Here is a 15401-nt window from a genome sequence, read left to right as displayed (position 1 = left end):
CCGTGTCCAGTCTCCCCAGGGCTGTTTTGAAGAAAATCCCACAAGGAACATCATTTCACATCTGTGAAACTTTCTATGTATTTCCAGATAAATATGTATCACCAAACTTCTCTAATAAAAGTGTTTTTTAAATGTAAGCATAATCATGGAAAGGATTTTGTTACAGTTCAGCGGGAGCTAAATTGAAAGAATACAAAAAAGAAAGAAGAGAGGTGGTCTTGGGGTGCAAGGATGTTAATAAATCATCCTTCGAAATCCCTGATTACTCACAGCTTTGAATTCAACTTAAATCTTTAGTTTCCCTCCTTTGACAGGAATAGAATAGGGGGATAATATATTCCAAGGTCCTCTAATAGTTGTTTCTGGATGAATTTTTTTGGGGGGGTGGTGCTGAAGATTGAACGCTCGGGTGCTTTACCACTGAGCTACATCCTCAGTCTTTTATTTTGAGACAGGGTCTGGCTAAATTGCTCAGGCTGGCCTGGAACCTGATACTCCTGCTTCAGTCTCCAAAGTCGCTGGGATACAGGTGTGCACCACCACACCTGGTTAGAGGATTAATCTTCGTGGAAGTAACCTTAGAGACAAACAATTTCGATATTCCAGCCCATATTCTAGTTTCTGTAGCAGGAAAGTAGGTAAGCGCAATTGCCTTATTTGTTAAACGAGGTGAGTAAACTTTTTTTTCTGGTTAACATAACGTGGTATATTAGTGATTGCATTTTTTTCTTCAGCAACAGAAATTATATTAAGGCTTTTGTAAATTTCTGGCAACTCCAGGTATGTTTAGATCCTACCACTCTGATTACGTTTTCATTTCATCTGATGGAATAAGCAGCTTATCTCCTTTCCTACAATTCTAGAGTTCTGTTGTCCTCCTTTTCATAGTCCTTGACTTTTAACTACATCACCATCTGCTCAAAACAGAAAGTAAAATAGTTTTGTTATTGCAAAACAAGGCAGCACTGTTAACGAAAAGCGGTCTGTCTGCCCTTTGGGACCTTTTGTACGACAACGTATAGTAGGTCTCCTCCGAAGAATTCTAGGCCATTCCTTAAGGCTGCCGTCTCACCTATTAACACCCTCTGGTGGCAGCCGACCCGGGTGCGCTGGTATTTAACCACTACATCATCGCCGCCCAGACGCTAACACACAACTGGGGCACAATGGGTTTTATTTTCACCAGGCAGGCTGGGGTCACAGGCCCCCGAGTGGCCCTCAGGTGACTTGCTCCACCTTTGGACCTGGGATACTGGCCGACCGGGCCCTGGGCGCCAGCCCCCGCCGGCTCACTGACAAGAAGGCGCCCGCGAGGCTGAGGGCGGCCCGAGCTGCAAGCCACGGAGCCCGCCGCCGGCAGAGCCCGCCGACGTCCTCCCCGTCGCTGGGCAGGCGCACGCCGCCGCCAAGGCGGCTCCCGGCCCTCTCGCGAGAGAGCCCGGCGGCACCTCCTTCCTCTCGGCAGTCCCCTTCTCCCCGCCCCGGAGGACTCGCGCGGCTTCCTCCGGAGGGCGGCAACCTCGGACGTGGCGGGTGCGGGGCCGGAGGCGCTGTGCTCTGCCGTCCTCAAGCAGAAGGCCTGTCCCGCTCCAGCCCCGCGCTCCCTGGGCCTGAAGGGCTGCGGCGCGAGCGCGGTAGGGGCGGAGCCACGCGCTGCGGGCGCCTGCGCGGGCGGGGCGGCGGCGGCGGCCGGCGCCACACCTGTGCGAGGCGGGGCGGGAGGTGCGCACGCGCGCTGCGCGGCCGGCGGCGGCGGCGGCGGCACCCGGGACGTTGCGCAGTCGGGCTAGAGGGCTGGGCGCGCTCGTGGCGGTGGCGTAATTCCTCCCCCTCTCTGCGTCTCCTCTCCTCCGCCTCAGTTGGGGGCGGGTCGGGAGAATGGCTTCGGAGATGGAGTCGTCGCTCGAGGCAAGCTTCTCCTCCAGCTGCACGGTGTCCGGGGGCTCGGGGTGCCTGCCTCCGGCCCGCTCCCGCATCTTCAAGATCATCGTGATCGGCGACTCCAACGTGGGCAAGACGTGCCTGACCTACCGCTTCTGCGCCGGCCGCTTCCCCGACCGCACCGAGGCCACTATCGGGGTGGATTTCCGAGAGCGAGCGGTGGAGATTGATGGGGAGCGCATCAAGGTGAGCGGATGGGGGACTGTCAGGGAGAAGGACGCCCCGCGTGACAAGTGTCCCAACCCCTCCGTGGGCTGATTTCTGGCCCTCTGTAGAATTTTTTTTTCTTACGCTGATGTAGAGATTGGAAGAATTTATATACAGCAAAATTCTAAGGAATGTTCCTCTAACTTTGATGTGCATGCGATTTGCCTGGGAATCTTGTTTTTTTAAAAATGCACATTCTGATTTGATAAGCCCCTCAAATGACGCAGATGCAGCGAGTCCGTGGACCACTCTCTGAGTATCAAGAATGTAGAGAGTATTTACTGACTCATTGGCTGTGTCTCATATGCTGGGTGGGAGTCAGTGAAATACGACCGAAGGAAAAGCAGTGAAATTTATCAAGCAGAGGAAATCCATTATGTAAGCGTTAGTTATTGAGCATTCATTCACGCACTGCCCAAAGTCTTGTGGAAGTAAAGCCTGTTGCCTTTGAGGAAGTACTTAGGTAATTCCATACAGTTTTGCTACAGGAGTTTCTGTATGACATTGATTTGTTTGGAATAATCCATTTTCCCACAAAAAAACATTCTGTGTATGATAATTCCTATTTGGGTGCCAAAGGGTATCTTTTTTTTTTTTTTTTTTTTTGACATTGCTGGAGATGGAACCCAGGGCTTGGTGCATGCTAGGCAAGCACTCTACTACCACTGAGCTATATCTCCAGCACTTTTTTATAGAGAGAGTGTTACCCTAAGTTGTCCAGGCCAGCCTGAACTTGTGATCCTTCTGCCTCAGCCTGCCAGGTAGCTGGGATTGATTAGAGACCTGTGCCACTGTGCCCTGCTGGAAACCGCATCTCAATACCAACCCAGATCCTCTCTCAATTCTTTTTTACCTTGAAGTCATTACTGGTGGCTCCTGATACTGGGTCACTGAGTAATATTAGAGATGGTATTAGGTCTGAGGAGGGCTAGGGTCCTGAGGGGTTGGAATGAGGGCACTGGTGCCTGAGGATCAATGACAAGGCTGAGACATCCTGACGGTATACACCTTAGACACACTTCCTTTCAAACGCCCATTAAATACCACTTAATATCTTTCCTTAGGATATAGGGAGCACAGGAACTGCCCTGCCTTCCTTACTCTATAGATTTTACTTTCTGCTTTAAATTGATGGTCATCTTTACCTCAGGCCAATTGGAGATGGGTAGGAACATGCTTTCTTGGGTCATCTTGCCCTTATATCCTTGAGGCAAGCACAATTGGTTTTTCAGTTCCCTAATTACTGCCCTATCCCACCTGCAAAGGGCTTTTACTGTTAATAATAGTAAAGGAAAAATAGGCTGAGGTAAAAGAAATCAACCTTTTTGTAGCCCCCTTAGCTTTTTTTTTTGTTTTTTTTTTTTTTGTTTTTGTTTGTTTGTTTTGTTTAAACCAGGGATTAAACCCAGGGGTGCTCAACCACTGAGCCACATCCCTAGCCCTTTAATTTTTTTTTTTTTTTTTTTTTTTTTTTTTTTAATTTTGAGACAGAGTCTCACTAAGTTGCTTAGAGCCTCGCTAAGTTGCTGAGGCTGGCTTTGAACTTGCGATACTTCTGTCTCAGTCTTGGAGCAGCTGGGATTACAGGCGTGTGCTATTATCCCTGGCTCTCTTTTGCTTTTTAATTGTACAGTAATTTTTTATTATCCAGTAGTGCTTGCCTAGCATGCATGAAGCCCTGGGTTTAATTCTCAGCACTGTAAAAAAAAAAAAAAAAAAAAAAAAAGAAAAAAAAAAAAGAAAAAGAAAAACAAAGTGAACATTGTAGAGGAAAACAGAATAAGGAGAGACTAATCATTTACCAAAATTAGAGTAAGCTCAGAAGCCTGTGGGGAAGAAAATGTGGCTTCTGAAGTTTGAGAGTTTTTAGTGGGAGTAACAGGAGTTCTTGGAGAAAGTTCTCAGGCTTTGGAGCCCAATCAACCTGGGTTCAAATATGAACCTATGAAAGGTTAAGAACTAGGCATGGTGGCATACACTTGTAATCCTAGTGATTTGGGAGGCTGAGACAGGAGGATCACACATTTGAGGCCAGTCTTAGCAAATTAATGAGGGCCTCAGCAACTTATGAAACCCTGTCTCATAATAAAAAATAAAAAGGGATGGGAATGTAGCTTGTGGTAAAATGCCCCTGATTTAAATACCCAGTACCAAAAAAAAAAAAAAAAAAAAAAGAAAGAAAGAAAGAAAGTATGGTTTGAGTATGTCCCCCAGACCCCCAGATTCATGTGTTGGAAACTTAATCTCCAAATTCATATGTTAGCATATGTGAGTATGGGTCCTTTGGGAAGCGATTGGGTGGTGAAGGCTCTGTCCTCATGATGGGTCAATATGTTCATGGATTCATGGGTTATCATGGAGTGGCTTTGTTGTAAAAGCAGGCTTGTTCTGCCTCAATCATGCAGTGCCCTCCACCTTGTTGTAATTCAGTGAAAGACCCCCACCAGATCTGGGCTCTGTGTGTGTACATCCCAGCCTCCAGAAGTACTAGCTGTATAAACCTCTATACTTTAGAAATTACTCAGTCTCAGGATTCTTTAGAAAAGCAACACATAGTGGACTAAGATAGACTATGTGTTCTTTGTAGAGTGATCAACTGCCTGAGACTGTACAGGTTTTAAAATTAGGAACCCCTAAGGCACACTGGGATAGTTGGTCACCCTGGTCCTTGAGCAGGTTCCTTAACTTCTCAGAATCTGAAAAATTAGGGTCATAATACTTTATCAGACTGATAGGAGGATTAAATGAGAGCATATATGAAGTACCAGGTTCATAGTTGATGTCTGTAGATAGACTGCCTTTCCTGATGTCTTGAACATTACTTTTTGTGCTTGTTACCATTAGGGTTGGAGTTAGGGTTAGTGCCCAAAGAAGAAAACTAGAGGTAGAGGAGGGCACGAGTAGACAGCTGAAGGGGAGAGAAATTCTCCCAAAAGTTGGACTGGAAAATTGCTCACAGATGAATCAGGTGCAAATTTTAAGAGTTATTAATACCAAAAAACTACACAGTATGTCCAGTGTATAAAGTTGTTGAATACTTAACTACAGGGCCGAGGGCTGGCAGGGATCTGTAGTCCAGACCCACAGGCAGGATGGAGCTGAGAACTTTGTGTGTTGGTTCTTTTTGTTTTGTTTGTTTTGTGTGTTGGTGTCTTGCCTTCATCTGTAAGACTTAAGGGTTTTGTTTTGTTTTATTTTTACTGGGGATTGAACCTAGGGGTACTTTACCACTGAGCTACATCCTCAATTCTTTTTATGTTTTATTTTGAAACAGGGTATCACTAAGTTGCTTAGGGCCTCCCTAATTTTCTGAGGCTGTCCTCAGACTTGGGATCTGCCTGCCTCAGTCTCCTAAGTAGCTGGGATTGCAGGCATGTGCCACTGTGCCCAGCAAGACTTGAGATTTTATGGGTGAAAAGATTACAGAAATATTCTGAGGCTTCTGTAGTAGAAAAAGATGGCAGCTATGTTGGAAAGAACAAAACTTTTTTAGTGCCTATTTTGTTTTATATATATATATTTTAAATATACACTTAAATGTGCCATATTCTTCTCCATTTTTTTAAAACAATACCTTTATTTTATTTATTTATTTCTATGTGGTGCTGAGGATTGAACCCAGGGCCTCACATGTGCTAGAGGAGCACTCTACCACTGAGCCATAATCCCAGCCCCTAATATATATATATTTTTAGTTATAGGTGGAGACAATACCTTTATTTTATTTATTTCTATGTGGTGCTGAGGATTGAACCCAGGGCCTCACACATGCTAGGTGAGCGCTCTACTGCTGAGCCACAACCCCAGCCCACTAGTGCCTTTTTTTTTTTTTTAACTGAAAATTGATAGAGAAAATCTTTATCCCATTTACTGCTGCTTCCCTGGTTTTGCTAACCTGTGAATCATAAGCGCTGATGAAATATTCATGTCATGTTCATGTCTCCTTGGAATATCGTACGCCGGATCTGACTGGCATTTCTTTTTTTTTTTAAGAGAGAGTGAGAGAGGAGAGAGAGAGAGAGAGAATTTTTAATATTTATTTTTTAGTTCTTGGCGGACACAACATCTTTGTATGTGGTGCTGAGGATCGAACCCGGGCCGCACGCATGCCAGGCGAGCCCTCTACCGCTTGAGCCACATCTCCAGCCCTGACTGGCATTTCTTAAAAATTTTTTGGTCTTAAGCTGGAGAATTCTATACAACTTTACCAATACAATGACATTCCAGATATTTTTTGTTTGGTTAAAGTGAGATATTGTGTTAAAATGTCTTCATAATTGTGGACTGGAAAATTTTTCAGAGCCCATGATTTAAAGCAGTGCCCTTTCAGTTTAAATGCTTCATGAAATGAAAGTTTGTATTCACTAAGCTAATTCTAGGCACTATGAATATATAATTGAAAGTAGAAAGTCTTGTTTGCAGAATTTTGGGAGTTGAATAGAATTTATAGAAGTAATCCCTTAAATAAAGATGCATTTGACTTTTAAATCGAATCTCCCAACTGTAAGCCATATGCTCCTTCCCTACATTTGTCCCCATCCGGACTAGCAATATTTCTTTCTCCCATCTATGGCAGACACATTATAAAAAGCCTCGTGCTTTTAGATTTAATTAATCCTCCCATTTGGGGTCAGTAGCTCCTGCTTGAACATTTCAATAGCTTCCTTATTTGTAAAAGTAGGAAAGAAATTTTGCCATGTTAAATACAAGATGTTAATATTAACTTAAGGGGAAAAACCAGGCTCCTCTGCCCCTGTTAGTGAATCAAATATTTGATGAGTAATAGTTAGCCAAAAAAAAAAAAAAGACATTTTGTTGAATATAAAGAATTACAAAATATTGCAAGGGTTCCTGAACTGTGCTTAGGGGCAAAAATGGTCTGCTGCTGGTTTTTATGTGGCCTGTAATCTAAGAAAGATTTTCAAATTTTATTACTCTTTTTTTTAGTTCTGGGGGTCAAACACAAGGCCTCAAGAATGCTACACAGTGCTTTACCATTGAGCCACACCCCTAGTCTGATGTTTAGATATCTGGCTGGGAAAGACAATAAGATTTCCTGACAAATCAAACTTATGAAATTCAGAGTTCACCCAGTTCATGCTCTTCTTCCTGAGGCCTAGCCCCTCTCCTTTGCTTTCTAAATCCAATTGGTCATCTAGCTGCATAATTTCTCCTGCTTCAAAATCCTAGCTCAAGTGTTTTTTCCAGATCTCTGAACTGTCACAGCAAGCCAGATGAGCTCCCACACCTACTCTTCAACTTCTATTTTGTTCATTGTTGCCTAAAATGCCAGACTAGTGGGATCCAGGGAGATAAATTTTCCCCGCCTCATGTTATAAAATTCCAATTATTAAAATAGCACAAGCCTTCCTTCATTGGTCTATTTGCTATTGTTGTTGTTTTGTTTTTTGAAACAGGATCTTGGTAAATTGCCCAGGCTGGCCTTGAACTTGAGATCCTCCTGCTCAGTCTCCCCTGCAGCCTGAATTACAGGTGGACGCCACAGTGGCGCCTGGCTTCCACGCTGCTTTTCTAACATTATTTCCCACTTATTTCCTTCACATATCCTATGGTCGAGCAAACGATATATTGGACCCTGTTTCTTCTTTCCCCTACTCTCTGCTTGGAATATCCCCCTTCCCATATTGACCACATGTCATTCTTCTTTACTCAAGTCTGTGATCTCCATCAAGGACTCCCTCCACTCTTCTCAAGTGCACTCCCTGTAGACCCTGTAAGTGACCTCCATCTCACTGTTAAATGTGTGTCATGCTCCCTTGCTACGTTAGATTTGAGGTGGGATCCATGTCTAGTTATCCCATGGACTCCGTGTCTAGCCTCATACCTAAACCACGTAGTAGGTAGGTACCCTGGATAAGTGTTGAGTTATAGAGACAGGAGACCCATTGGCAGTCTGCTCTAGAAATGCAGAGTTGAACTGATGAGAGAAGCTCATGAAAAGACAGAGCTAAATTAAAAAAAAAAAAAAGGTAGTTTGAAGATGAAGCTCAAGGTTTAACTAGCTGGCTTTTGGTGATGACTAGGCAATGAGGTTGAGTCTGGGTGACTGGAAGTGGCACAGTTAGAGACTAAGGGCGTTTTCTGGAACTTTGAATTTTATAAGCCCCTGTTTTATTTTTATTTTTATTTTTAGTTGTAGTTGGACACAGTACCTATTTATTTATTATTTTATGTGGTGCTGAGGATTGAACCCAGGGCCCCAAATGTGCTAGGTGAATGCTCTACCACTGAGCCACTACCCCAGCCTAAGCCCCTGTCTTAGCCAGGAGTTTGGTGGCATATTCAAGTGAAAATGTCTGATTGGTTGCTAGGACCATGGGGTTGGAGCATAGGGAGATCATTATGGATATGAAAGTGAAGTGTGGAGCAAAGATAAGAACAAAATGCCTGATGTAGCTGTAGAGAATAGAAGTTTGAAGTCAACTTGTACCTTAAAAGAATTAAGTTAAGACATGGAGCGCTGAGGCAGGAGGATCACAAGTTCAACTTAGCAAGGCCCTAAGCAACTCAGTAAGATCCTATCACTAATAAAATATAAAAAAGTGCTGGGGATAATGCAATGCCCCTGGGATAATCCCTGGGTACCAAAAAAAAAAAAAAAAAAAAAAGAAATCAATACTTTATCTCTTAAAATGTGTTGGTGGTTAGAAGACCTAATTGGTCCCTTGGATTCAGTGAACTGGAGTATTAGCAGATGGGGCACCCTATGAAGAATCTTAATTTGTGACCCCTTGGTTCACAGACTGGTGGAGAGCTTGGGTGTCATCTGACAGACTGGAAATTGCTGAGGTCTGGTGCTAAAGGCCTGCGTGGTAGCAGAAGTTAGTTTCTCTGTTTGCCTAAACCAGGGCGGTGATGGCGTGGGGTGCGGTGCTGCCTAGTCAGGTCTAGGTCACATGCCTAACCTAAGAGCCAGGGGCTCACATGAATTGAAAGCAGGGAAGGGATGGTTCCCCAGGGAGAATGAGGTGCTTTTAACAGAAGCAGGAATGGATATTAGACTTCCGGAAACATTGAGCACACTGTAGAATCAGGCAGCCCAGGTTTGAATCTTGGCCTTAAGACTTAGTAATTCTGTGACCTTGGGTGAATCTTTTTTTTTTTTTTTTTTTAGTTCTAAATGGACACAATGTCTTTATTTATTTATTTTTATGTGGTGCTGAGGATCGAACCCAGTGCCTCATGCATGAGAGGCAAGTGCTCTACCACTGAGCTGTAACCCCTTGGGTGAATTCTTAATTTGGTAGACCTTGGCTTCCTCTTCTTTGCTTCGAGGTTGGGTAGTTACTCCATGGCACTGAACACAGGAAAGTGATACTTGTAAAGGATCTAGCCTAGTCCCTGGAAGGTACCCTGATGTGTGAAGCCCCAGAGAAATAATTAGTAGATTAACAAGTCTCCTTTCATTGTTGGGAGAGACAGTAACTGGTGAGACAGGGAGGAGAAGGATAGTAAAGCTTCTCTTCCCAACTGGGTGTGTTATCCCAGCCAGGCAGGAAGATCGAAAGTTCAAGGCCAGCCTGGACAATGTATTGAGACCCTGTTTCAAAATACAAAAAAGTTTTAGTAAGGGCTGGTTGTGTAGCTCAGTGGTAGAGCACTTGCCTAGCAAGTGGGTTGCCTCCCCAGTCCTGAGGGGGGTGAAAAAGATTTCTTTGCTCAAACGTGGGGAAATGGACCCATAATGTTAGCCCTGGTTTTAAGATTAAACAGCCTCTGAAAGCCAAGTGACGCATCAGCTGAAGTTTTTAGTCATACTTGTCTTTCCTCAAAGTCTTGGTAGATTGGAATGCATAGGGTTTCCAGCAGGACCCATGGTAGAGGTGCAGAACTACTGCATCGGTATCCCAAATAAAAGGGTTTCTGTGGGTGAAAATTCTTAAGTTTGAGTTTGTTTTTATAAAAGAAATGTGTGCTCAGAAAGGTAGAATTAAAAGGGGGAGTTGCATGCCATGTCCTTGTGCATGCCAGCCAAGCGCTGTACCACTGAGCTCCATCCCAGCCCCTGTGAGTATACTTAAAACCTCGCGAATTGTCCTTTATTATTTGAGTGAATTTTGAATACCCAAACAACAGGAAATGTTATTTAAAGAGAAAACTCAGCTCCAGTTTATTTGGATAGCTTTTATGTGGTCATTAGATTTGTTATCAAAATCACAATGTCCTTCTAAATGCTAAAGAAAGAGTTTGAAGGGGCTGGGGATGTGGCTCAAGCGGTAGCACGCTCGCCTGGCATGTGTGCGGCCCGGGTTCGATCCTCAACACCACATACCAACAAAGATGTTGTGTCCGCCGAGAACTAAAAAAAAAATATTAAAAATTCTCTCTCTCTCTCTCTCTCTCTCTCTCTCTCTCACTCTCTCTTTAAAAAAAAAAAGTCTGACTTCTATAGTTTGAAACATGTTTAATTGTACATAGAGTGTTTTTTTTTTAAATTTTCAATGATCAGTTAGTTCAATTTAGGTCATTTACTAGAGTCTTTTTTTTTTTTTTGAGAGAGAGAAGTTTTTGATATTTATTTATTTATTTATTTATTTTTAGTTCTGGGCGGACACAACATCTTTGTTGGTATGTGGTGCTGAGGCTCGAACCCGGGCCACACGCATGCCAGGCGAGCGCGCTACCGCTTGAGCCACATCCCCAGCCCTACATAGAGTGCTTTTATTCTTAGCGTGCTAGTTGGGGTGAAAAAAAAAAGGTGAATTTTTTTAGAAAAGGAAAGTTGTAGCTGGGTGTGGGGTATGCTCCTGTAATCCCAGCTCCTCTGGAGCTTGAGGGAGGAGGAATGCAAGTTTGAGTCCAGCTTCAGCAACTTAGTGGGACTGTTGCAGAATTAAATAAAAAGGCTGAGATTGTAGCTTGCAGGTAGAGCATTTGCCTAGCAAGTGCAAGGCCATGAAAGGAGGGAGAGAAGGAGGGAGGGAAGGAAGGAAAGTAAATGAATTATATATATTTTTAGTTGTTGATAGACCTTTATTTTATTTATTTATATGTGGTGCTGAGAATTGAACCCAGTGCCTCACACATGCTAGGCAAGTGCCCTACCACTGAGCCCCAGCCCTAGCCCCATAAGTTGTATTTTTAAAGAATTATACATTTGTTTTATTGGCTCTCTGCAAAGTCATGTAGCTAGTATTTAGTATTCATTTGTAAGGTCTGGAACTAGCTTTCCTTTTATCATTGAGGGCACTAAGGCCTAAAAGTGTAGCCATAACCTACAAGTTGGTCTAGGTGTTGAGTAAATATTTGTTGATGTTAGTTGTTAGTGTGCTTTGTAAACAGCTAATGATTTATGTGACACTGAGTCTTTATGACCCATCTGTTAATTATGTTGTTCATATCACAAAATGTGTATTGTGCAGTACTGAAGAAAACTTTGTGCTTTCTGATTTATGTGAGTGCGAGGAGCATGGGTTTCAAGTGGTATATAGGAAGTAATACTTGGATGGTATTCAGCCACATGGAAGAGAAATTCAGCTGTGCAATTTATCCATATGAGGTCTTGCTTTTGTCATGTACTCAGGAGACCAGAGGTGGCAGTCCATCTGATGGCACCCGCCAGCTGGGTGTTAGCTTTATGCTTCTGCTGTGCCTTTCTTGTGGGTCTAGCTTCATGGCATAGGATGGCTGCTGTATCTCCAGGCATTGTATCCCATGCCAGGCAGAAAGGGAAGGGGTAAGAGAGGAGCAGGAGACCGTGCTAAATGCTCTTTCTTCTTCTTCTTCTTCTTCTTCTTCTTTTTTTTTTTTTTGGCAGGGGGTAAAATGGGGTTTGAACCCAGGGGCACTTAACTACTCAGCCACATCCCCAGCCCTTTTATTTTTTTATTTTTAGACAGGGTCTCACTAATTTGCTGAGGCTGGCCTCAAGCTTGAGATTCCCTGCCTCAACCTCCCAAGTTGCTGCGATTACAGGTGTGCACCACCGATGCATGGCCCAAATGGCCCTTTTTTTTTTTTTTTAATCATAAAAGCAGTAGTTTTCCTGGAAACCCATAATGAGAGGACTATCTACAAATTGGCTAGAATTATATCACCCCCACCTCCCAGTGCTAGGAGAACACAGGAAATCAAGATTGTATAGTATCTTTTGTTTTTGCCTGGAACAAAAGTAAAAGGACTTACCATTCATACCAGCGGGCAAATTCTGAGGAGTTCATACCTTCTAACCTACATTTTGGCCATGTATGGTGTCCCCTCAGGTGGTTTCCTTCTATTTCCACATCACTGTGTGAGAAATTACTAGTTCAGGCTTTCAGGCTTACTCTGTCTAGATGTCATGCAAATCTTTCAGTATAAAGTTATCTAAGTAAATCTGCATGACCAGTACCCTCGTCATTTAACTTTGTTTTATTCATTGTTTCACGTGAATCATGATATGGCTTACATTTGGCCATGAACATCATTGCCCTGGATCCCTTCCAGTGTTCCCACTAGGAGATACTGAGATAGTTTTGTTGAAAGAAATGTTTAGAATTAGATAATTTGAGTGTTTAGCACTTTAAAATTTTCAAGTGACCCATACCTTACAGAATGTGTATGTGTGTTGGTTTGAGGGTTGGACCTCTTATCACCATGTTTCTTAAGTCTAAATATTTTAAGTTAGACTAGGAAAGGTACAGAGGAGCATACAATAACCAAATTTATAGGAGTTAAGTGTTTGTTAAAACCCAATATATTTTTCTCTTAACATTTTAAAATAAATTTTTGAGGTATGATTTTTATCAGAGAAAATTTGATGTAATGAAATTTAGAAAATGCCAAATGGAAATATTTGTCCTGCCACTGGTACTGGGATTTAATTGTGGGGTACTCTGCTAGTGTCGTGCAGTCTGAATCCCAGAGGCCACACTGGACGGCTCTAGAAGAGAGCAGTTAAGGAGGACATTTCTTGACAGACTTTCTGTTTTTCTTTTTTTTTTTTTTTTCCATTTTAAGATCCAGTTGTGGGACACGGCAGGACAAGAGCGGTTCAGGAAGAGCATGGTACAGCACTACTACAGAAATGTGCACGCTGTCGTCTTCGTGTATGACATGACCAACATGGCTAGTTTTCACAGCCTGCCATCTTGGATCGAGGAATGCAAACAGCATTTGCTGGCAAATGATATACCACGGATTCTCGTTGGAAATAAATGTGACTTGAGAAGTGCCATTCAGGTACCCACAGACTTGGCACAGAAATTTGCTGACACACACAGTATGCCTTTGTTTGAAACCTCTGCTAAAAACCCCAATGATAATGACCATGTGGAAGCTATATTTATGACCTTGGCTCATAAGCTTAAGAGCCACAAACCATTAATGCTTAGTCAACCCCCTGATAATGGAATTATCCTGAAACCTGAAGCAAAGCCTGCAGTGACATGCTGGTGCTAAATAACAGCTTTATTGCACTATCTCATTTTGACTAAAAATGCTTTTGAAGAATGACAGTGATAAGTCTTAAGATTTAATCTCAAATATAATGGATCATCCTGACACCTCACTGTTATCAGTGTCATGCTTACTTTTGTATTGTGTATCCACTTAATCAAGTTTGTCACTGTGACAACACAAGGGAAAAGTTGGTTTTGAAGTGAGATTGACAATGAAGCAAGGCTAGGAGGAATACCAGCTCTTCTCATGGAGAGCCCCATGAAGGAGGCCTCCAGGGAGCGATGCTGGAAGTGCCAGTCAGGAACCCTTCCATCCCACGCTCCTGGGACTGAAAAAGAAAATCTGTTCAGGGTACACCTCCTGATGTTAAGTCTGGTGTGAGGGCAGATGCTGTGACTTCACAAGGTGCTTTATACTTTATTTTATCATCTTTAAGCAGCAAAAAACGAATTGAAAGCATCTGAGGAGTTGTAACTTTGGGGTGGGGTTTTGGTGACAGGGGTTCCTGGTATTTCTTGCTCCCCGTCACCCTGAGCAACTTCATGACTAAGTGCTGGGTGAACTCAGATTGCGTTTGGATTGTAGCTCCGAGGGCATTGCTCTGATTGATTTGAGTCTGTGTGTATTTCTGTAATAGTATTGTTTTATCAATTTTTAAAATGTTTGAAACTTATGGTCACAATAAACAGTTCCTCCTCATTGTGAAAAAATGAGTTAGATATCGTCTGTTCCCTCGGTGATGGAAAGAATATTTCAAAATTTTTTGCCCTAAGTATTTTAATTTTGAATTTAAGACTTTGCACATAGAAAAGAGCACGTTTGACTCTGAAGCTCTTTACGTAAATGGAATATAAGCCATGGACTGAACTGCAGTGTGCACATAAACTGATTCTGACACTTTGCTGCCCTTGAGAATTTTAGATGAAAGTAAGCCAAAAAGATGATTGTACTTAAAATATTTGCAGAATGTGGAAAACCAATTAAACATGTCCTCTAATCTAGTTGAGGATTTTCTGTTTAATCATTAGGGTGATCCTAACTGGATAATTTAGTTACCAAAAAAATAAAAATCATTCTATAAATAAACTAAATGAAAGTAGTGATTATAATAAATATTCAGCTTTAAGTATTAGGGCTCAAATTGGCTTTATTTGTATTTAAGATTAATCCATTTTTCTTAAACATGCTGGATTTAAAAAATAAAAATCCTTTTACCTTTATCTAAATTAATATTGATTTGTAACTATTTTTATAGTAAAACGACAGCTGGAGTAGTTGTGATGGCTGTAGTAGTTTTTTAAAGAAGGGAATCTGTTGCTTTTCAGAACATTTCCTAAAGTGGGGGAAGAAAATTTATAGACTTTCCAAGCACATTTGTGTTTTTTCAGTACTGTTATTATGATTTTAAAAAGAAGTAATGTAACTTTCTTTTTTGTAAGAAGTTAGTACTAAGTGTCCTTTATACTTCTGTGAAAGGACTTATTTTTTCACTTTAATAATTTATTAATTTTAAAATATTTGTATCATTTGCAACAACTTACATTTTAATTTTTGGTATGTTATCAGTTGAATGGGGATAAAGCTTTTAGATATTCCAAAATATTTATAAAACATCTTATTGACTGTTGAAATCACTTCCAAAATGGTGACTATCTAATAACTAATTATAAATTTTTTTTAAGCACAAATCACACATTTTGTAAGTCTGTGAATTTATTTTAACTCTCACTTTTAATTGATATATCAGGTATGTTTTAGAAAAATCTTTGAGAACACCAAAGGAAACTACCCCAGAATCTAATGTAGTTTGTTGTTAACAATGCTTTAATGAAAGTATATTGCTAATAACATAT

At 41.9% G+C, this 15401-nt stretch overlaps 1 protein-coding gene across 2 annotated transcripts; it reads left to right on the top strand.

Moving 5' to 3' along the window:
• Positions 1-1144: 1144 nt before the first annotated feature.
• RAB33B (RAB33B, member RAS oncogene family) lies at positions 1145-14618 on the top strand. 2 transcript variants are annotated; one of them, XM_081303208.1, is made up of 3 exons: positions 1145-1634; positions 1860-2127; positions 13108-14618. In XM_081303208.1, exons 2-3 carry the CDS (start codon positions 1879-1881, stop codon positions 13546-13548), a joined length of 690 nt encoding a protein of 229 aa, XP_081159334.1. In that variant the 5' UTR covers positions 1145-1634; positions 1860-1878; the 3' UTR covers positions 13549-14618. The 2 variants fall into 2 exon arrangements, with proteins under 2 accessions (XP_081159334.1, XP_081159333.1); XM_081303207.1 differs by lacking the exon at positions 1145-1634 and having other exon boundaries at positions 1650-2127.
• Positions 14619-15401: the final 783 nt, after the last annotated feature.

The sequence above is a fragment of the Spermophilus citellus genome (assembly GCF_964194105.1).
Source record: "Spermophilus citellus genome assembly, chromosome: 8".
Classification (NCBI taxonomy): domain Eukaryota; kingdom Metazoa; phylum Chordata; class Mammalia; order Rodentia; family Sciuridae; genus Spermophilus; species Spermophilus citellus.
The sequence above is the reverse complement of the archived record's forward strand: the minus strand, read 5'-3'. Positions and strand labels throughout refer to the sequence as shown.

Excerpts from the sequence above, each read along its gene's own strand:
- RAB33B (XM_081303208.1), top strand. The coding sequence starts at position 1,879 with ATGGCTTCGGAGATGGAGTCGTCGCTCGAGGCAAGCTTCTCCTCCAGC. Across the intron at positions 2,128-13,107 it reads TTGATGGGGAGCGCATCAAG|ATCCAGTTGTGGGACACGGC; the intron begins GTGAGCGGATGG and ends TTCCATTTTAAG.